Consider the following 22,823-nt stretch of genomic DNA (forward strand, 5'->3'; position numbering starts at 1 on the left):
CTGATCACGTTCAGAGAGAAGTTACAAACAGTCATAAAGGAATATACTCCAAAATCTTGGAAATTCAAGAGCCTTAATGACTAGTCAAAGATCACATGTGAAGACCATGTGATTTTCATCTTTTTTCTGACGTTTTCTGTGCAGGGCAGGGTCAAGTCTTCTCTCTCTGAAAATTTGGTACCCACTCATGTCATTGAATGCTTTATGATTCTGCTTTAGCTATAAAATCTGCTGCAACTGATCTTCCACAAGAACAACCAATTGCAACATCTCTTGCAAAATCTATGAGTGAGCTTTTCTCTGCTTTTCATCTCTGCCATCATGGAATCAACATCTCCCACCTCAAAGAGAGTCAAAACTAGAGTTGTAAGGTCTGGATGAAGGCTAGAAGGATGGTTTTCTGGTGACAATGATCTAATTGAGAGATATAGGTTTGAAACTAGCACCAAAGTGATAAACAACCCCAAGGTTGTGTGCTTTGATTGGCTGAAAAGCCAAAAGCTGGATAATGTAAGGAGGTTGCTCAAAGATCAATCTCTTAGAAAGTTCTTGGAGATGAAGGGGAACATCTACCCAGATTTGATAAGGGTTTTCTACACAAATCTCAAGTTTGAAGGAAACAACCTTGTTTCTCATGTAAAAGGTGTAGATATGGAGATAACCCATGAAGTGTGGACTGTTGTAGCTGGCCTAAAGTACTCAGGTCTCAGAATTAACAAGGGAAACCTTGGAGTAGTGGAGGACTTCAACAAAGTTCAATACTACAAAAGCTGCTTGAAGAACCAAAATGCACAAGTTAGGACTTGCTCGGTTGGTGGCTTAAGGCTTGATGAAAGGTTGTTAGCCCTCATTGTGACTTGGATTCTAACTCCAAGGGGGAGCAATCACTCAGTGCTTACTGAAGAGGATTTGGTGTACATCTTCTGCATTATGAAGAAGATCAGAATTAATTGGATACACATCATCAAAGAGCACATGCAAAAGGCAATGAGGTTAAGTGACTATCATTATCCATATGCTGTTTTGGTTTCTAAGTTTCTGCTCTATTTTGAAGTGAACCTAGAGGATGAAACATTTGAGTTGGTCAAGTCAACTCAAGAGTTGAACAATGGATCACTCAGCAAAATGGGTTTTACCAAAGTAGGTGGCAAATGGATTAGCAAAGATGGTGACTTTGGTGCCTCATCTAGTGTTGCTGCTGATCATGAACAAGATGAACATGCTGCAGATATGGATTTTCAACATGAAGATCTACTTGAAGCACATTAAGATGTTGGACCTACTGCTGGTGCTGGAAATCATGAAGAAAGAATGCAATCCATGTCTTATTTTGAAGAACTCATGATGAATAGGCTTGATAGCTTTGCGGAGAATCAAAGAAATCTCCATGATCTGTGTACAAGCAATTTCCAGAGGATTGATAACAGGTTTGACAGCATGGATGCACGTTTCATTACTCTAGATGAACAGATTGAGGCAGTACAGAACCAAATATTTGATCTTCAATATGCTGATAATGATGAATGAAGGAAAACAACCGGTTGATGTATCAAAACAACTGATTGTTTTTAGTGGTTGCATCAGTTTTCTATGTTTATGCTTTTGCTGTTTTTAGCTTGATGTATTGAGAATAATTATCTTGTTTATCTCTTCTTTTTGTCTATTTGTGAAGACAAATAGGCGGAGATATATGTTGTGTTTAAGTTTTCTTTCCTTATTCTGCAAAAACAGTTTGGATGAGTGAAACCTTATAGGTGTTTGCTCCTATATTTGTTCTTTACTCTGATATTATGTTCTGAACCTCTATATTTGTTTCTGTAATAACCAAATATCAGAAGTTCTGTGTTTTTGCTTAAAACTGTGTTTTGCAGGAACTGCTTCAGATTCAATCAGGTACAACACAAGCATCAGGGATTTGTCTTCATCAAATAGGGGGAGATTGTTGAACCAAGTGGTGTTCAAGCTTTTGAAGAATCCAAACCCTTTGAAGGATGTTGAAGGCTTGGCTGTGCTTGCTGTTGTTGTGCTGTCTTAGATAGGATCAGGGGTAGATTGTTTATGTAATCCACTCTTGATTGAATCCAAAGCATAGGCATTCTCAATATTTTTAAATAAAAGTGTTTTTTCAAACTAAGTGAAAAAAACCGATTGTTTTGTCGAAACAATCGATTGTTTTATACTTAGGTGTTTTTAGAAAAGGTTGAAAACTGTTTTTCAAATGGTTGAGCTGTTAAAACTAAAACAACTGATTGATTCGTGGAAACAACCGATTGTTTGTTTTGGTACCATAACAGAAAAACTGTTTTAAGCTTTGACTGAGCATTATATGTTTTCTAACTGATTACGCTCCAGTTTTTAATGCTTTGACCAATCTTTAAATGCAATAAACAGTTTGTTAAGATTTGATAACAAACATCTTTGAATATATTCAGTAAAACAGATTTGGGTTTTACAAGAACAGATTTGAGTTTTTCAAAGAGTTGAGATTGCTTCGAGATTGAGATTGATCAAAGAGTGTGAGATAGGATTTCTGCTTGTATTGATTTCAGATTTGCTTCTGTAACAAGTGTAATCCTTGTATCTGTTGAACAAGTTCCTTCTGTGTGTTTGCTGAGAAGTGTTGTGTGTTCTTGAGAGGATCAAGATCAACATTCTTAGTGTTGGTGTGTTGGCCAAGAGAAGTGTGTGTCTTGAGGGGATCAAGGTCACTTTCTTGGTTTTGTTGTAAGTGATCTAGGTTTGATTGCTTAGTGGAATTCCTTAGTCGTTTATGAGAAGACTGGATGTAGCTCTGGGTTTAGAGTGAACCAATATAAATCTATGTGTGCATTTTCTCTCTCATTTAACTCTTTAAATTCAGTTTTGATATTTTTATACTGGTATAAATAGCCGATTGTTTTTGCGAAACAATCGATTGTTTTTGCGAAACAACCGATTGTTTTTCTGGTGCTGTGCTTTTAGCTTTGTGATTTGGCAAAACTGGATTCCTTATCAACTGTTTCTTGAGATAATTTCATTCTTGACTTAAAAGTTTTTGAAATCCCTCTTTAAACCATTCACTCCCCCTCTAGTTTAAAGTCATTCATTCTAACAGCACGTACAGGTTATAAACCCTAGATGGGGGACCCATCCCGAGGACATGGAACGTTGCTAACCTCAAGTTTTACTTCAGTAAGTCGACCGAAGGCGCCCTATAGGTAGAATGGGTGCCTCATCCTGGCCAACACAGTTGGGTTAACTCGGTGTGAGAGTGTTCACCCGAGCTTAAATGCTCCGTGGGATTGCCTATTTTTGTGGATTACTCACCCTGACCAAGACAGTCAGGTTAACTCGGTGTGGGAGCATTCACCCAAGCTTAAACACTTTGTGGGATGAGTAATGGCGCGTAGATGTTTAAACATAGTCGGGTTAACTCGGTGTGAGAACGTTCACTCGATCTTAAATGCTCTGTGATAATTCATCCGGATCAACATGATTGGGTTAACTTGGCGCGAGAGTGTTCGCCCGAGCTTAAACACACTCTGGGATGAATACTAGTTACGCAGATTGATCATCCAATGCAGTACAGAATAAGAAGGACTGATTTGATGTGAAAGTGTTCACCCAAGTCTAGACATTCTGTGGGGTCGAAGTTGTATGAGCAATTCACCCCGATCTGACCAGTAATAAGTGAACTAAGTCGGCGTGAGAGTGTTCACCCAAGATGGTGTGGGGTAGACTCGGATTAAACTTCTTGTAGAATGAAGTTATCCTGCCTAAATTTTTTTTCGCTCGCATGAAGGGCGGAAAAAGGTTGTGACGACAAGGTCGCACCCTTCTTAGGAAGGGTCGTACTTAGTAAGTCGAGGTAGGTGATTTTCGCCTAGTACAATTGGGCATGACAGGGTGGAATGTTGTTCCCTGATGTTTAAACCTAGTTTGAGGTTAGTCCTTTGTTTAAGTTAAAGCTTTTTTGCGTATATATGGTAGTTATTACGCTTGTGCATACCGATGTTAGCCAAAACTAGTATAACTACAATAAATAAGTTGTGCTATGGCAAGTATGCAAGGGGTAGGAAGACATAAATATATGAAGAGCAACGAAACCATAAAATTAAAAGAAAAATTCAGAAAAATGAACAGTTGATAATTACAAGATGTTAAGTAATTTATTTTTTCTATCACTTGTCTATCCCTCACTTGTTTTCCTGGACCAAGCTGGGAGAGGTCCATGTCTGGGTAAGGCTGGAGGCTCAATGGCTACCTCAAACCTCGTTAGTAAGGCTTTTGGGTCCAGTACAGGGGAAACCCGTTAAGGGGGTGATGGTGTTTTGCGCTCAGTAGACTCTTCGCCTGATCAAGCTCAGCTCGAGCCTGGAGGTTTGTGTACTGTACAGAGCTCGACACTCTAGTATATGTGAACAATAGCTCGGTGCTCGGAAAAGGTAAGAGGTTAGCTCAACTGTTGAGCCGAGCTAAGATTTATGTGACTGGCCCAATTTCGATGGAGGGCCTAAAGCGCATGGTAAGGTTGTTGTACGAGATACCCCTTATTTCTGCGCTAGTAGATATATATAATAGTAGTTATTATAATGTTTGTTATTATATTTGTTGATATATTGTTGTTGCATGTTTGCTACACGTAAATACCTGTTGATAGTTGTTGTTAACCCTAAAGAAGATAGGGACGTGCATTTATAGCAGAATGCTAGCCTGCGGTTAGCACCTGAAGATGATTGGTGCACGTGGTAGGCCATTTTTTCTATTTGAGATAAAAGATAAATGTGCTTATTTTCAGTTAAGATTTGCTTCTCTCAGATGGGAGCTGTTGCATGTTGCTTGTACGGTTATAAAAGGGGCCTGAGACCTCAGATGAAGGTATGCTATTTTTGCACACTAAACTGAGTTTTATTGTTGCTTTGTGAGCCCTTACTGACTTGAGCGTCGGAGTGTCATCAACAGGTAGGGCGCCCTCTGTCACAACGAAGCCATACTCAAAGCAGTTAAGAGAGACGTGACTCCAAACCCAAAAGGAGGTGCGTTCATCCTAGGTCAACCGGCGAAAACATAGACCAAGTAACACTACAAGAAAATCATTAAATAGAAACCAATTTTAGAGACAAAAAATAATTAGTTGCTATATTGACTAAATTAGAGACCATTTTAGAAACTAAAAAGGAAATTGGTTTCTAAATTAGTTTCTATTATTGTTAAATAGTTTCTAAATTTGTATCTAATTAGCTACCAAGGTTTTAATTACCAATTATTAAGATTTTAAATTTGGTAGCAAAAACCTTGGTCGCTAATTAGATACCAATTTAGAAACTATTTAACAATAATAGAAACTAATTTAGAAACCAAAAAAAAATTTAGTCTCTAAAATGGTCTCTAATTTAGTTAATATAGCAACTAATTATTTTTTATCTCTAAAATTGGTTTCTATTTGATGATTTTCTCATAGAACAATGCTTAATTCCTTTGGACAAGATGGACGGAGTTTTGAATTATTAATTTTAGTGGAAGTACTACCCTGGAAAAGGAAATGTTGTGGCAGATGGTTAAAGTCACGAGGAGACATAATTATATCGTTGGAGTTCAGTGGAAGTTTCAACAATTTAAATTTGGAAGTTGTAGTACATTTGTTTCTTAAAAATATAGTAAGAATAAGGAAATTGGTGAAATTCAATTTGAAGAATATTCTAAAATTACTAAATTAAGAAAGTAAAGATTTCTCTATGGGAGGTGAATGGTATCTTAAAATTTAGAAACAAAATATGTGTGCCAGAGGATGATAAATTGAAGCAGATGGGTAATCTAAGAGTCACAAAGCAAGTTCAATGACATCTAAGTATGATCCAAGGGTATCAAGATTTCAGGAAGTTTATTTTGTGACATGGTACGAAGGAAGATAAAGTCAAGTATGTAGTTACTTGTTTATTTATCAAAAATAAAATAAATAAAAAATCAAAGGTCGAACAAATAATGACTAGGACGTATGTTAACATAGTTTGACATTCCATGGATGGGAGCAAAATAATAATTCCATGAATTTTATCGTCTACTTGTCACATACAGTGAAGGAAAATGACTCTATGAGTAATATGGGATGAATTAATGAAGACTATGCACGTTCTACCCATGGAAGAGAATAGTATAATCAAGGTAATGCAAATAATTGGGTGAGATAATAAGAGGTCTCATTTTGACAAAACTGATGAAGAGGCAACATTGGGTATTGTAACCAATGTTAAGGAAGTTTTTGTTTGGTTGGGTTATTCTTATCTTTTCATAAGGGTGAGAATGAATCCTTTAACACATGGTATTGTGTGAAGTGAGGTGGTAGTAGATCTTACTCTTAGTTCTAAGTACAGTTCTTTAGAAATTGATGTTGCACGTCCATCTGAATATGAGAATATTATGACTCGGAGTCGAGGAACAAAATGAGCTAGTGATGTTGACACCACTATGACCATTATAAATTAAAAGAGGTCCTCCCAATAAATATGAGAATAATCCATTTTGATTTAGTTATATATATCTCAAGGTTCTATGGATTCCACTTTTTTGGAATTTGGTGTTGCCTATCTTAATATAAGCTTGGATTGGATAACATAGTGTAATTAGAGATATGCTTGTGGAGAGATTGGTGTGAGGTGTCTCTGTTCATGTTAGAACACAACAAAGTTGTGGATCATTGAGTTAGGTCACATGAAAGTCTATTAAGCAATTTGATAAGAACCTTTCAGTAGAAATATTGTTCGAAGATCATGGGGTTGACCTAGATCGTCTGTTTAAGATGGAGAAAAAAGACATCGAAGCATTCATTAATATGCACAAAGAGGAAGTTAGTAAAGAAAAAACTAATCATATCTTTTTCGTCAGATCAGTTATCAACAACTATGAGCCAAATTTTGAGAACTATGATGGTTAAAGAAATCTTCGACCAGGCAGACATCTGATGCAGATAAATGAAAAAGACCTTTAGATTTTTCTATGGATAATCATGATTTTCAGAGAGGTATGTCATTCCTTGGTGTAAGGAGAACAATCATATCTAAGAAGATGACTCCAAAGTTCATAGGTCCTTACTAGATTCTCAAAAGAATAGGCTTTACTGCTTATAATGGTCACAATCATTTTCTAGTTTCTAATTTAGTTAAACAAAAGATCTCTCTTGAATCAGTTTAAATTTTGGGTTCTCAAAGTAAAGTAACTTCATGGTTGAAACATCGACATAGTCAAAGCATTGCGAAATCTCATATAATGAGATTCCACTTGAAAAATAAAATAGAAGATAAGAGAATAATATCGTAATATTTCTTGGTAAGCTAATTTTTAAGGACGAAATTTTTTGTTGTTGGAGATAATTGTAACCCGATATTTTTTTTTCTTATGAATTTTTTTCATTAATAATTACAAAGTTTGAAGATCAAATAAAAGGATGTAATATTCATAAAGTGTTATAACTTTTAATAAATTTCAAGTATACTCAAAAGATTGTGTTAGAAAGTGTTTCAATTTTTCTCTTAAATTATTAGGAAGAGGGTGCAAATAGTATACAAGAAATAATTAATAATCTTAGAAACCCAAAATTCTGAAAAGAACTAGAAAATAAAGTACTATAACGAGTTAAATGCATATTCAATCTTCAATATTGTAAACGGTAACGTATTGATGGGGTTTGCTTTATGGTAGATAGAAGACTTTTTAAATGTTGGTGAAGAAAATATTTGAGCATTTATCACATCTATGGTTGTGTTGTGAATATAGCGTTTGTCTTGGAGTTTCAAGACTTGAACGTGTCGTGAGGACTTGTGAGTAGTGGGTCTCTTAGAATTTTTTCCAAGAAATAAAGTACAAATATTAACAACGTAAGTCTTGGTTACAAAACAAGTTGTTTTGCTTTCTATTGGTCGAAAATTGAAGGACAAGGAGAAAATAAAAAGGGACTTCACACACACATATGATAAATGATGAATGGTTTATGGTTATGGTATACTTTTTCAGGAAAACTAATTCGTGTTGTCAAACAATTTTTGAAGACTTTTAATGGTATTGATTAGATTTATAGTTTTCTCATTTATTAAAAATCTATTTTAATAAGTTTTATTCTATATCTTGAGAAAATAAACTATTTAGTAAGGTTTTATTAAACTGAGCATTTTTTTCTTTAATCAACTACATTCTTATCCTTAATGGCTCATTTATATCAGAAGATTATTAATTGTAATCACTTTAATAATAACTAAAATTAACTCATGCTTATGCTAATTAATAAATATACTCTCAAGAGTTTCTTTTATGAGGTACTCTTAAAGAGTTTGTAATTTGATATCAAAAATAAAAGAAATTATTAGAAATAATATTTTAATCATTTGAAAGGTATTCCTGTAATGATATAATTAAATATAATGAAAGTGATTAAAATTTGTTAATTTCTTGTATTAATTATTTTTAAATTTAAATAACTCTAATTTAAAGAAAGAAAGAAGTTGTACTGAGAAACAATGAAGAAAATAAATATCAAAGAGAATGATAATTTATATATATATATATATGTATAAATGAGTTTTAAATAAATTATTATTAACTAATTTTTTTTTTTTAACGAAATAAGTCATTGTTAAGGGAGTATAATCTTTTGACAGATGAAGATTTCAAACTGCTAGAAACCCTGCACCTCTGTAACCAAAAACAGGCAACATACCAAATGTCTATATCTTGCAGAAGTGACATTGTAACTTTCATGTCAATTAAGTGATTAATCATAAGGTTAATCAATGCCATGATTCTTAAAATGTTGGATCAATTGGGGAAATAAATCTAGCAGTGTGAGATGAAAATATATTAGCAGTTAACTTCAATGAAAAAGTTCTGGTATTACTTCCCTTTCTGTCTCAGTAATAATTTATCCCCCTGAACTATAATCAAAATCTGCTACGTAAGTGTAAGATACGGTATCACATTCTTATATAAGAAACCACAACATCCATAGTTTATTTAAGAGTGCTGATACCCTGCACCTGATTAAAACGTTAACATTCATAGTTAGTGCTGATACCCTGCACTAGATTAAATGAACTCCAAAGAAATGAACTAATTTCAAAATTACATTGTCCCACGAATCAAAATAACATTTTCTTTAATATCTTTAGTTTTCTTCGGAGGATAAATAAGAGAGGTTGAAATAAAATTTCATTTCAATACAATCATAATGTGCAAAATGGAGAAGGAGATTGCACACTGCTAAATGGACCATACTTGAGTTTCTTACATGTTGGATTGTTAGAGTGTCTCTATTGCAGAAGCCTCTGCTCCAATTTGAATCAATTCTAGACATCCTATATTGCTTTCCAATTGCATGCAGTAAAAGGAGCATCATAAATTATTATTCTAAACATCACACCAACCACAAATACAACATAATTAAATAGGGAACAAAGATGGGTTCATAAGAATAAACCCCCATCTCTTGGAAAGGCAAAGCTAGGCATCAAAAGCAAAAGCTAATGCCATATCCCCTCAAAGAGAGGGAAAAAAAAAAGAAAGGAAACAAAGAGTGTCAATTGCTAAAGCAAAAGTTAAAAGTGTATATCATCTGTTCTACACCACAATTAAATCATCAATAATGCATAACATAAACATTGTACTCAACAGTAGCATCCCCACTCTTTAAATTAAACCAATGAGTCCTAGCCTCTGCATACCCTCTTGCAAACCTGAAGAGTCCACTGCCTCCAATCACAGGCATCTCCCTCACCTTGTTGAAAACACAGTTCCTCCCCAAGATGGTGATGGTGCTGCCATTGTACTTCCCTTCAGAGAATGCAAAGTTCATGGCCATGAGAAGATCAATCTCACTCTGGGAAGCTGAGGCATAGAACCCCTGAGCCTTCCCCACAAGCTTGGAACTCAATTCAGGCCCCAAAGTCAAAGGGTTGTCGATCATGTTGACCAGGCCAAATGCTGTGGTGGTGTTCAGCTTCAAAGTTGGTGGAACAACCGCCACTGAAGTGGGGTTGCGTCCACCCACTATGTCATGCCAATAGAACTTGAAATGACTCAGTTTTTCTTTCCTCTTTAGGCCTAACAACTTGCGGTCTATGGCATGACCAAACTCAGTGTCCTCTAGGCCATTAAGGAGGTGGCAAGAGAAGAGAAGGAGGAATGATAATGCGAGGAAACAATGGGGGATTGACATGGTGTGTTTGGTGTTAAGGTGGTGCCAAAATTGGATGGAGAAGAAGAGTTTGGGAGTGGAAAAGGGATGAAGGGTGGAGGGCTTATAAGGAGACAAGGGAAGTGGGGGAAGTGGGGAAAGTGGGGAAAAAGATGAATGGGTGGGTGTGGTTGTTGGTGGCATCATTTCCTAGAACTCATTAGTTAGTGACCGCTTCAATTACTTTCTTCCACAAACACAGAAATTGTTGTGTAGTGTAAAACATTTTATATTTCTACTAATTAGTTTTTAAATTATACGTAATTGAACTTTTTGATTTATAAAAAAAGTTAACAAAAAAATAGAAATTGCATAAAATTGGAATAAAGGAGAAAATAGTTGTATAATTTAGAATTACTCTGTATTTATATTTACTAGAATTCATTTACTTATCAGTATTTCTTTCATTTCGAAATGTGAAGATGAAAATATTTTTTTAATGGAGAAACTAAAAAAATATATTTTATAGAAATTATACTGTTATTTTTATTCTATCATGTAGTTGTTGGTTTGAGTGATATTAAACTTACTTTTTTTAATGAATACAATTTAAATTTATTTTTTATGATGAAAAAAAATATATTTGGAAGAGAATAAGTCATTAAAATAACAAATGAGATTTCCATTATAAAAATAAGACAAAAATTTTCACTCTCACATCTTAAACTGCTTATTCTTTCTCAATTTTATTTAAAATTTTAAATTAAATATTCTTTTATTTAAAAAAATTATGAAATAGCAACAAAATAGGTGAAATAAGATCCGTAAATAAATATTTCACGGTACATTATTGCAATAATATAAAATTAGATGTTGTGAAAGAAGTACTTCTTTCTCTAAATAACCATTACAAGAATAAATAATTTTAATTTTTGAAAATAAATAGATAAAAATAAAAAAGCTAACACTAAAGTATGATTAGTGTCCATTTTGCATTGGATAAAAATCTCACATTTTGTGTGAAAGTTATTGAATCTTGCGGTTAGTTAATGGAGAGGATGCTAGTAGAGCAGATCTATGAAGGGGATGGTAGTATTATTGACTTAACAGAGAAAAATTGATCGATCAATATTTAATAATTTAATTATAGGATCGGCCAAATAAATATTAAATAAACAAAATATAAAAAATATAACCTTGGCATCGTTAAAGCATATTCTTAAATAAAGTATTTTAGTTAAAAGGTTTGTGTTAACCTAGCTAATGCTATAAAGTAATTAGCAAAAAAGTTGGATTCAGAATGGGTCACACCAACGCTAACTAGTTGAAAAATTTTTGATAGCGTTCGATTGATGTTACAGATGATGGAAAAAAATATTTTAGTTAAAAAGTAATTCCAATCCGTTTTTAAATTTAAAACTTGCTTTGAATTATAATTTGAAATTTAATATCATTATAAACCCAAAATCAATTGTAATTCAAAATTTAAATCCAATATCAATTTCAATTGTAATTCTTTATCAAATTCAATATGAGCTTTAAGTCCAAATTCAATTATAACACCAAACAATCAATGATTTAGGTTATAATTTTAGTTTTAAACCTTAAAAAAATATTTAAAGAGATAGTAATCAAGCAATAGTGAAAATTAAAAATAAAACTGTTAGAATTATAAGGCTAAAACAAGAGGGGAGTGAATTGTTTTTGAAAGATTTTCACAAGTATTGAAGGTAGAGTGAAAGGCTGTGAATAATTAATCAATGGAAAATCTGTCCAGCCAAATATAAAACTGTTTTTAAGCTTGATGCAGAAGATCAACGGACTGTTTTTACGAAACAGTTGGTTGTTTTTTTCAGCACTTTATAAAAAACAAAGTTAAAGCAGTTTAAAGAGTGTAAGGATAGAGAGATTCACACATAATGTTTATACTGGTTCACTCTTCACTAAGAGCTACATCCAGTCCCCAGAAACCACTAGGTATTCCACTATGTAACCAGCAACAAATTACACACACCAAAGAAGTGATCTTGAACCCCTAAAGAACACTCACTTCCTTTGGCTACAACACAAGACAGATCAAAAGACCCTCTGACTCTGTGCAACACCAGATCTTTACAAAAATACAAATCAAAGAGAGAAAGGAATAGAATACACCTGATACAATCACAGATTGGATTGAAAGAATACACAACAGTCCTATTCCACTCTTAGCAAAAAATTCCAAAGCTAAGTAATCTTGGAAAAACTGATTTTGAAAGTGTTAATTTGAATCCATAACAACCAGGAGCGTATAACCACTTATTTATACTCCAATCAGTTGTTAAAAACATTTAACGCAAAAGCCAAATCAGTTTTAAAACAAAAAAAAACATATTAAATCAGTTAAACTGAAATCTGTTAAGGATTTTCAAAAAACAATTGGTTGATTTTTCGAAATAACCGACTAAATTGGTTTGACGGAAAAGTCAACCAAAGTCAAACAATTTAAAAACCCTTCAAACAAACTGAGAGAAAAACAACCGATTAAAACGAGAAATCAACAGGTTGTTTTTCTGCTTCTCTTTGAAAACACATCCTTTTCAAAAGGATTAAAATCAAATAACCTTAGATCAATTCCATGAGTGGATTACAAATTAAAACTACCCAAAACACACCTAGAAACCCATCATCAAAGTCTTCAAGCAATCCACATAGATTTGGAGACATCAAAGCCAATGTTCAAAAAAACAATTACAAAATTATGAAAAAGGTGTCTCATTTGACATATTGGTCAGAGCGAAGAGTCACTTGGAAGTACCTGTAATGGAAACTATTGGAATAAATACAACACTTAGTACATGGAAAGAAATATGAAATAATTAAACTTAAATCATGAGTGAAATTCAAGTAAGGGATGTTCGTCAAAGTGGGGGTGAATCTAACTCATACCTGTTGAAGTGTCATCGAGTTACCGTTCCATCATCATAGTTAATTGTTGTTGCATAAACTTGATTGTGTCCTCCAACTATGCAGTACTTTGATGGGGTAAGTTAGCTCTTTCAGTTGCTGTCAGTTTTTTCGTCTACTTGTTGGACTTGTTGACGAAGTCATTAATTCTCAACTAACTGTTCAATATAATGGTTACAAGTTAGTAATGAGGGCTGAGTGAGAGATGACACTCCATGGCAATGTTAGCAGCCAAGTCTGCAGTACCATAAAGTATACATCTACTCTTTCTGCTAGCAAAACTTTTCCAACATTGAAGCGTTGTTATTGCATTTATTTGGTGGACATCAAAAGTTGATCATTCAGAACTATCTGATTGTATGGTCCTCAACCTCTAATGGAAGGTTTCCTAGACGATCATTGGAAGTTGAAAATGTTAGAAAATTATGTTAAAAATATAAATATAGTAAGAAAATTTAAAACAATAATTTACATAAGTCTCACAGGAACGACTATTTACCTAACTACCCTTCTCGTTGGTGTGAGTGGTCCAAAATAATTCATCAAGTTCAAAAGGACGATCATATTTATGTTTCTGATAAAGGTTGTACAATTACAAACAATATATCTTAAACAACTAAATTTAATTACATGTAACAATAATTTCAGAAAAGGTGATGCAACTACGTCACTAAGATTGGATTCTAATGAAGAAACCGTGACAAAGGAATTTTTCGTATCCATGAGTGGTTACTAATAAAACCTTGACATGTATGAACTTTGAATTGTATTGGGAATGTAGAATGAAAGAGTATGCATAGTTAGTACACAAGTGGCTTCATGTTTTATTAGAATCTCACTTTTATGATAACCAAATCTATGTCTTCTAGTTTTTAAAAACTATTTCTAAAATGATTTCTAGTAAGTGTTCATCAAAATTTATCTAATAAGCTCTCCCTAACTACAACATTGACCTTGTACTTTGTAGGTTGCTGCAGTGGCAATATTGTGCATGCAACCAGAGCCAAGTTTCCATCCCCTGATTACATATGCTTTCCACTCATTCATCCCTCTTGTCCCCGTAGAGCTTGAAGGAACACTGATAGAGAGCAACTAACTATACTATACTAAAACTAAGGCCTAAGATATACTCTGAGCCAATAAAACTAGGGTTTACTAAAAACTTCTCTTCTTCTCTTCATTTCCAAAATATCTCACTTATATATGTGAGTTTTAGGTTAACAGAGTTTGGGCTGACATAGGGCCATTTACTTTTACTAACTACACTGTCCCTAGTACATTATGTAATCCTTTTTCCAAGTAGGTTGTTTCTGTTATCTCTTGGGCCTGTATGCTATTGGGCATATCCTAACATTACTATCCGCCCCAAAAAACACTTTGTCCTCAAAATGGAGTCTTGAGTCAGTGGGCCTTTGGAGTTTGTTGGGTCGTGGGCGTGTTGGATGTGGTGGAGTTGGTGGAGAAAGGGGTTGTGTCTGGTAATTGAGTTGCAGGTGTTGATACAACCCAAATAGCCAAGAAGATGACCAAGGACACAAGAGACACTTCACACTTTGATAAGTCATCTCAACATCCAAGACAAGGCCCCACCAAATGTCAGAAGGACTTCAGCAGAAGAATAATTTGGCATAAACCAGAGCATCAAATGTTCTTTCTTCTGGTCTTCTTACAAAACAAAATGTTTGTAAATAAATTGGGCTCACTTTAGGTGTCCAAATAGAAGAATAAGTTAGAGTAGGTTTACATAGCATAAATAGGAGTGTACTTAGCAAAATGGGCTTGTTCCAAGCCCACTTTTCATGTTGGGTCTTATCTTGGGTGGGTAATGTCTCAAATGGCATCTCTTCCATCACTCATCTTGGAGTCCCTCTGCTCCAAGTGACATCACTTCCTTTCTTCCCATAAGATTTCTCCATCCCTTCCTCTTTTATCTCTTATTTACGCCTCCTTCCATTCCATACTTGTCTTTTTCTAATCTCTAATTTTGTTATTTACTTTGTTCTTCTTCTTTAATTGTTCCTTGTCTCCAATTTTGTTGCATCATTTGTCACCTTATAATTGTCTTTTCTCTTTGCCCTTCTGAAGTGAACATTGACACTTACTTAACCACTTGGTTAAGTTCGTGTCCAGTCGGAATCTTCTTAGGGTTCTCACCATAATTTCTAAATAAAAAATATTAAACAAAGAGCAACCAATAAAATGTGCAATCCTAAAATCAACTCACATAATGTGTGTTAGTGGGATGGAGTTGAGTAGTTGAAGTCTTTGGTTTAGTTGGTGGAGTGACATTGGAGGAAATGGGGTGTATTGTCGAGGTGGGTTGCATGGTTTATATTAGGCTCGGGTTGGGTGGGATAATTATTAGGTTTAAGTGGGGAAGTTATGTGAGGGGTCGTTTGGTAGGTAGGTTAAAATGTGGGAGGCGGGTAGAAGTTAGATTTAAGTGTGGGATGGGTTATGTGCGACGTCGTTTATGACTTAGGTTTAGGAGGGAGGGCACCGTTGTTGCTGCTTTTCGTTCACTTTTTTCTTTTAAATGGGAGAAACAATCTTTTGTGCTGTAGAGGCGATGAAGGAGGGGGACACGAAAATTGGAGTGGATGCGGGCGGTGTAGTTGCAGGCGACATTGGGCGGCGAAGCGGCGACTAGGGTGCTGGCAGTTGAACGGATCAAGACACCGGTAGCAGTGTTATGGAATGGAGCCTGCGGAGGCTGGTGACACTTGGCGGCACAACGGTTGGGGCACAGGCAGTCATGCGACGTGTGACATGGGGTGCGTGGAGGCTGGTGGTACAGGGCGGCGCGACGGTTGGGGCATGAGCGATGTTGCGGCGTGCGAACTATTGTGCACGGATGTTGTTCTAGGGGCTGAGTGGAGCGGTGTGGCACTGATGGCGTGGTGTTTGAGCCGCTAGTGTGGGTTTTTGAGAAGAGGTGTAGGGTTTCTTTGATAGTAGATAAACAGTTTTGGATGGAGTTTAGTATTTTATTTAGGTCTTTTTTTTTTGGGTTTTGGGATGCATGGTAAGAGTAATGAAAGCACCAATGATAGAGAGCAACTACCTATACTATACTAAAGCTAAGGCCTAAAATTTACTCTGAGCTAATAAAACTAGGGTTTACTAAAAACTTCTCTTCTTCCCTTTATTTCCAAAATATCTCACTTATATATGTGACATAAGCCCATTTACTTTTACTAACTACACTATCTCTATTACATTATGTAATTCTTTTTCAATGCAGGTTGTTGCTATTGTCTCTTGACCCTGTATGCCATTGAGTCTATCCTAACATTACTATCTGCCCTAAAAAACACTTTGTCATTTTTCCATGTAGGTTGTTTCTGTTGTCTCTTGGACCTATCCTAACATACACTCAATCGCACAACTACCACAACAAGCCTTACCTTCTAACCCACATGAGGATTCTAGTCCATGATCAGTTTGAGACAACATCACTCACTAATAATCCATCAATGACATGTTTTGTCTTGTACCCAACTACTGAGGCTTCATAAGGCTTGATATTGTAGAAAGATCCATAACTACATTGATTTTGTAATAAACACAGTCTGTGAGTGTGACTATAGATAGATAGAGGAAAAAATGTAGGCCTAAATAGTGTATGAGAGTGTAGGATGAAAAAGTACGCATAGTTAGTACACTAGTGGCTTCATGATTTATCATAATCTCTATTTCATGACAACCAAATCTATCTCTTCTAGATCTAAAAAACTATTTCCAATATGATTTCTTTTAGTTGATTTATATGGATTAGTATAATTATGTTTTGATAATATGTATGCTATGGACAGGTTGAATTAGTATGTGTCAACTTTTTCTCCTCCTCAAATAGAGCATAAATCAATATAATTCATTATTAACTTAGACCATTGTTAATTCAAAATCACAAACTTGAAGGTCTGTTTCTTTCATCATCTGCCAAATAACATAACCTATGTACATGGGAGGAGTGTGATTTATTCTTCGAACCAATAATTTCAGCTTTCAAGCAAGCATTAAAAGCAGAAGATGTAATGAAGGGGAACACCAAAAAATCATCTGAACTATCTAAAGAAATTTTCATTGTACTGGAATCAATTGGTCAAAATAATGCGTAATCTGTATAAGCTCTTTATTTGTTGCAAGTGTTGAAGATGGGAAGCTTTGATGTATCAAATCCTCTTGAAGCCTGAAGTTGTGTTGTGTTTTAGGTTTAGGTTTGGTTATGGGGTTTAAAATCTCTGTAAGATCAGTCTTTGATTCTCAAACAAAGCTTATTTTAATTTGTTTTAAAGATTAAAGTGTTTTTCCATTTAAATGGAAAAACAACCGATTAAAGTTTCGAGATAATCGATTGTTTGTCACTTAGCTGGCAAAGGTGTTTTGAAACTGTTTTTTGAATCAGTTGTATAACTGTCAAAACCATTCAACCGGTTAAATCGCAATTTTAACCGATTAAATGTAAGTTTTCATAACAGTTTTTTGAAAACCTGTTTTAACTGATTTGGTTGTTCAAATCTGCCTTCAACGATAGCTTCTCAAGGAATATAAAACTAGTCTCCTTTCAAACGTGAAAGATTGATGAGATAGAAAAGGTTGATACTCTGATTTGAGATTGATTTGAGAGATTACCAACTGTTTGTGAAAAGGTGTTTTACCAAGTTTTAGCAAGATTATTTTTTAGCTTTGCTGTGATTCAAGAACTGATCAATAGGGTTTCTGGTGTACTATGATTCCAGGTGTTTTCTACCCTTGTTTAGTTTCTTGTAATTGTTCATATTACTCTCTGTAAAACTGTTGTAAAATCCTGTAAAGTCAATGTGATTCTGGCTTGAGGTGTTGGCTATGTACAAAGAGGGTGAGTAGGCTTTGTGGGATTCAAAGTCACCTTTTTGTGTTGTGTGTTTGTAATCTGTGATTGGTTACATAGTGAAATACTCAGTGGTTTGACTGAGGACTGGATGTAGCTCTTGGATAGAGTGAACCAGTATAAACCTTGTGTTTAATTCTCTCTATCTCTTCTCTCCATAACTGTTTGATATTTTTCACTGTCATAAACAACAGGTTAAATCGTCATTTTAACCGATTATAATTATAATATCTGTTTCTGCTTGGAAATTTGATTGACTTTCTGAATTGCTTTTCTGAGTTGATTGTTAAAGTTTCATTCTAAGCAAAGTATTTGTGAAAATCTTTTGTAAACAATTCACCCCCTCTTGTTCTAACCATCGATCCTAACAGCAAGAAGAGACATTAACTAAGAAAAATGTTCAAACAAAATCATATGAAATGTCTCTTGAATCCAAAAGGAATTTGCTTCATTTAAAGAAGGAATTTAATGCAGGACTTACCAAAAATCTAGAAGGGCAGCTAACTGACACAAGGAATGAAATAGGTGTTCTGTGAGAACAAATGGAAAGTAGAAAGAATTCAGACTTGGATGCTTTGAAAAGTGTCAGTATGGATCTTGATGATGCTAAGAAATCACTACAGAAAGTGGCAGGATAGGATTAGGACCATCCTGGAAGCTCTTAAATTGGATATGGACAATGTGAAAATCTAGCACATCGCATTGAGAGAGAAAGAATTCAAAACTGAATTCGTTGTTTAGAATATGTGGGTAGAGCTCCAGAAAAGTGAGTTTGAACATGATGCCTACTTGATAGAATCTAAAGCTAGAGGTGCACAAGTGGAAATGATCTTCACATTGAACCAGTTGTTAACTGAAACTCAAAATGCAAGGAGGGAAACAAAAGCTATGAAGAATGAGGCTGCATAATTAAATATGGAAGTTGAACTCACTAAACTTGTTTTAGAAGATGTTAAAATAAAGCTTAAAGAACCATTGAAAGAAGCAGAAGTAGAAAAAGCAATCGAGGCAAGTGCTCTTGAACAGATCATGGTCCTATCTGTCGAGACCAATGCTTCTCATTCATCAACTTCTGAATCTGTTGCAAGAATTACAATCTCAAATGGAGGAGTTGATAACCTTGCTTCATAAGGTTGAGGAGTCTGATAAATTACGGGATATCAATGTGGATGTTGCCAAAGCACAGGTTGAAGCTACAAAGGCTAGTGAAAATGAAGTTCTAAAAAGGTTAGAGGAAACTAAAAACGAAATTGAGGATACATAGACTGAAACATAAGAAGTCTTGAAAAGGGGAAAGATTGCTGAAGCAGAAAAGAGAGCAGTGGAGAATAAGCTCAGAATGTGGAGTGAAAGAGAGCACAACAAAGTAGAAAAGTTGAATCTAAATTAGTGGCTGAAAAACATATGACACTAAAATTATCTCCTCAACATTATAGGATTCAAAAGAAGAATTGATTACTCAAGGTGGAGATCAGGAAGTTAGAAAAAGGGAAGGTGCCAGTTTCAAAGAAAATTCTGTTGCCTAACATGGTTGACATCTTTCATAGAAAAAAGAACCATTTTGTGGGGATCTTCTTCTTAGCATGTGAAATTTGTCAGTATCTGCAGTTCATGAATGTGAGACAAACATACTGAATTGGTTAAGACCAATGCCATCAAATTTTTTGTCAACATGGTATGATTGAAAACAATTTCGAAATATCAAGCACTATTAATGGTACCTAATTTCAAGTATTTCTTTTACTCTTTCCTTTTCAATAATCTAATCAAAGTACTGTTTACCAAATTTGTCATCCATAAGACAATAAATATTGTGCAAGTACATTCATCATTCATCAAAGACAATAAAATACATTTTAATAAGTACGTTCATTATATCAGGGGCTCCTGCATTAACAAATTGTATACATTTCAATCAAAACATTAATATAAAATATTTGTGTCTATAATAAGAAACAAAATAATAAACTAATGTTAACGAGATAATGGGCAGCAATTATCCTAAAGAATTTTGTGCACCACGTTATGCCATGCAAGCTTCAATATCAATGTAGAAGAGGTAGTCAAAGTACCTGCTACCACAGAAGTTATGATTAACAAACTATGGTTGCAAACACACATATAAACTTAATCCCATTTGAGAACTTTTTCCCTTCAGTATTTGCATCGAAAACTTAAAAATGTCATTTACAAAGGGAACAAAACATCGCTTGACCATACCAAAGATTGTCATTTACAAAAGGAACAAAACATCGCTTGACCATACCAAAGATTGCTTGCACCTTAAACGAGTAAGAAATAATATGACATGATGGGTGAATTCAACATTAAAACCTTATGGTAATCTTTCTTTATTGAATCAACATATTGAAAGATTTAGGGATAATCTTTTAACATATTGACTTATTGAAACAACTAATTAATGTAAGTATTAAAAAATCAAGAAGAACAAAAATGCACAAAATTTATACTGGTTTACTCATTTTCAAGAACTACATGTAGTTGCTTAACAATACCAGTTTAGCACACACTTATTAACAAAAGAAAAAATTAGAAAAGATAACCACTTTCTTGCAAGAAATGACTCAATAAAACTGTAAAACTTTATTACAAAAACTACACTAAACTCCCTATACATAAATATTAAAGGATATGGATACACAACCAGAAGGAAGCTAATATAAATTGTGCCCCTTTTAATTCTTAGTTGTTTCTCTTTGTACAAGTGTATAACCTTTATTTTGTATTTTTTGATTGCAGTCTTTATTGATTGACTCTTGTTTTCCATTATCTCTCTTTAGCTAGACTGATAATGGGTATACTGCTTGTATATATTTAGACCATCTTCTTTGATTTCAATAGAAAATTAGAAGAGATATTCCTTCTCATATCCTTTGTTTTCCTTTTTCTCTTTTGTTCATCTATATTTTTTTTTATAATATGGTATCAGAGTTGTGATCAGAGCTCTGGTTGCTACACTTACCCATGGGTGAAGTTGTTGATCCCTCACAAGATCTTTATTCGCCTCACCATGTTAGTTCATCATATAATCTTTCCTTTCTCATGGTCCTTATTATTCTTGTGGGACCAAACTATCATCACTGGTCTTATTTATTTCAAATGAGCCTCATTTCAAGAACAAGATAGGTTTCATTGATGAAACTGTATAAGCTCCCAATCATAGCAACTTCTATTTCCAGCATGGCAAAGACCCAATATGCTAGTTGTTTCCTGGATGCTCAAGGTTGTTTCTCAATCCATCGCATAGAGCATAATATATATGGAGAATGTCTTTGACATATGGAATTATTTAAAGGAAAGGTTCTCACAAGGAGACACTATTCATATTTCTGATCTTCAAAGATGATTTCTTCTTTCAAATAAGGTGAGTTGATTGTTACAAACTATTTCACTCACCTAAAAATTCTTTGGGATGAGCTTGATCTTTTTCGCCCGCTACCTGTTTGTTCATGTGCCTTCCAAATTTGTTTTAATCTTGAGCAATATCAAACATTGTTAACTCTTTTACAACAGTCCAAATTCAGTGACAATGTTTCTAATCAAGTCTATGTTATTCCTTCCAACATGACAACACACATTGGTAATAAATTTATTTTTCCCTTCAATTTTTGGATTCTTAATAGTGGTGCTACTAACCACATTTGTTCATCCTTAACTCATTTGACGTCATATAATCAAATTAATCCTATTTGTGTCAAATTACCAAATGGAAATAAAGTCATTGCCAATTATTATGGAAATGTTTTTTATTTCAATCAAAATCATGTCATAGACAATGATCTATATATTTAATGTGTCACTTTTAATCTTCTTTCAGTAGCAAAATTGATTGATAATTTATGTTGTGTTCTTACCTTTGAATCTAATGGTTGTCACATTCAAGACATGAACTACTTGAAGATGATTGGTTCAACTGAGCTACAATAGAATTTATATACTCAGGATCCCATCCTATCAGAAACTTCAAATCAAACCCACCAAATTTACAGATACCATTAATACTGTTATTGTCAGTGCTAGTGATTTAGAAACCCTTTGGCATTTTCTGTTAGGGCATGCTTCAAACCAATGTATTTATGCTATCAATAATAAATTTTATTTTGTTAAATACTAACAAATCTTTTCTTTGTGATGTTTGTCATTTGGCAAAGCAAAAATACTATCCCTTTCTATTAGTACATATAAATAAAAAAATGATTTGATTCATGTAGATCTATGGCAGATCATACTCAATATCATCAATTCATGATCATAAATATTTCTTGACCATAGTTGATCAGTATTCAAGGTACACAGGGATTCTTCTTTTAAAACAAAAATTTAAGTTTTCAAGATTTTGGAAAATTTTGTTGTTTTTGTTCAAACATAATTTGACATAGCTATAAAAATAATAAGAAGTGATAATGTGACTGGAATTTTCATGCCTAATTTCTCTGTCAACAAAGGAATAGTCCATCAAACATCATGTGTCAATATTCCACAACAAAATAATATAGTTGAAAGGAAACGTGGTCATTTATTAAATGTAGCAAGAGCTCTCATGATACAATCTCATTTACCAAAACTTTATTGGTCATATTCTATGATACATGTTCTGTATATTATAAACATGCTTCCGACACCTGTTCTAAAGTATTTTTCTCCTCATAAAATGCTTTACAAAACTGCAATAGGCTTTAATGGATTAAAGGTGTTTGGATCTTTATGCTATGCTAACACTTTGTCAACAAATAGAAGAAAATTTGATCCAAAGGCATCAAAATCTGTTTTTATTGGTTTTAAAAGGGAGACAAAATGATATGTTTTGTTGAATATTCAATCAAGAAAAAACTTTGTGTCTAGGGA

The 22,823-nt window shown here is 34.1% G+C and overlaps 1 protein-coding gene and 1 pseudogene across 1 annotated transcript; one reads left to right on the forward strand and one right to left on the reverse strand.

Moving 5' to 3' along the window:
- Window positions 1-9,336: 9,336 nt before the first annotated feature.
- Window positions 9,337-10,316, reverse strand: LOC137819204 (dirigent protein 22-like). Its single transcript, XM_068622982.1, has one exon. It carries the CDS (start codon window positions 10,178-10,180, stop codon window positions 9,602-9,604), a length of 579 nt encoding a protein of 192 aa, XP_068479083.1. The 5' UTR covers window positions 10,181-10,316; the 3' UTR covers window positions 9,337-9,601.
- Window positions 10,317-15,781: 5,465 nt separating this feature from the next.
- Window positions 15,782-19,592, forward strand: LOC137814489 (WEB family protein At5g55860-like; annotated as a pseudogene).
- Window positions 19,593-22,823: the final 3,231 nt, after the last annotated feature.

The sequence above is a fragment of the Phaseolus vulgaris genome, chromosome 10 (genome assembly GCF_000499845.2).
Source record: "Phaseolus vulgaris cultivar G19833 chromosome 10, P. vulgaris v2.0, whole genome shotgun sequence".
In the NCBI taxonomy this organism is placed as follows: domain Eukaryota; kingdom Viridiplantae; phylum Streptophyta; class Magnoliopsida; order Fabales; family Fabaceae; genus Phaseolus; species Phaseolus vulgaris.

What these genes read in the sequence shown, in the direction of transcription:
- LOC137819204 (XM_068622982.1), bottom strand. Translation starts at nt 10,180, where the DNA reads ATGTCAATCCCCCATTGTTTCCTCGCATTATCATTCCTCCTTCTCTTC.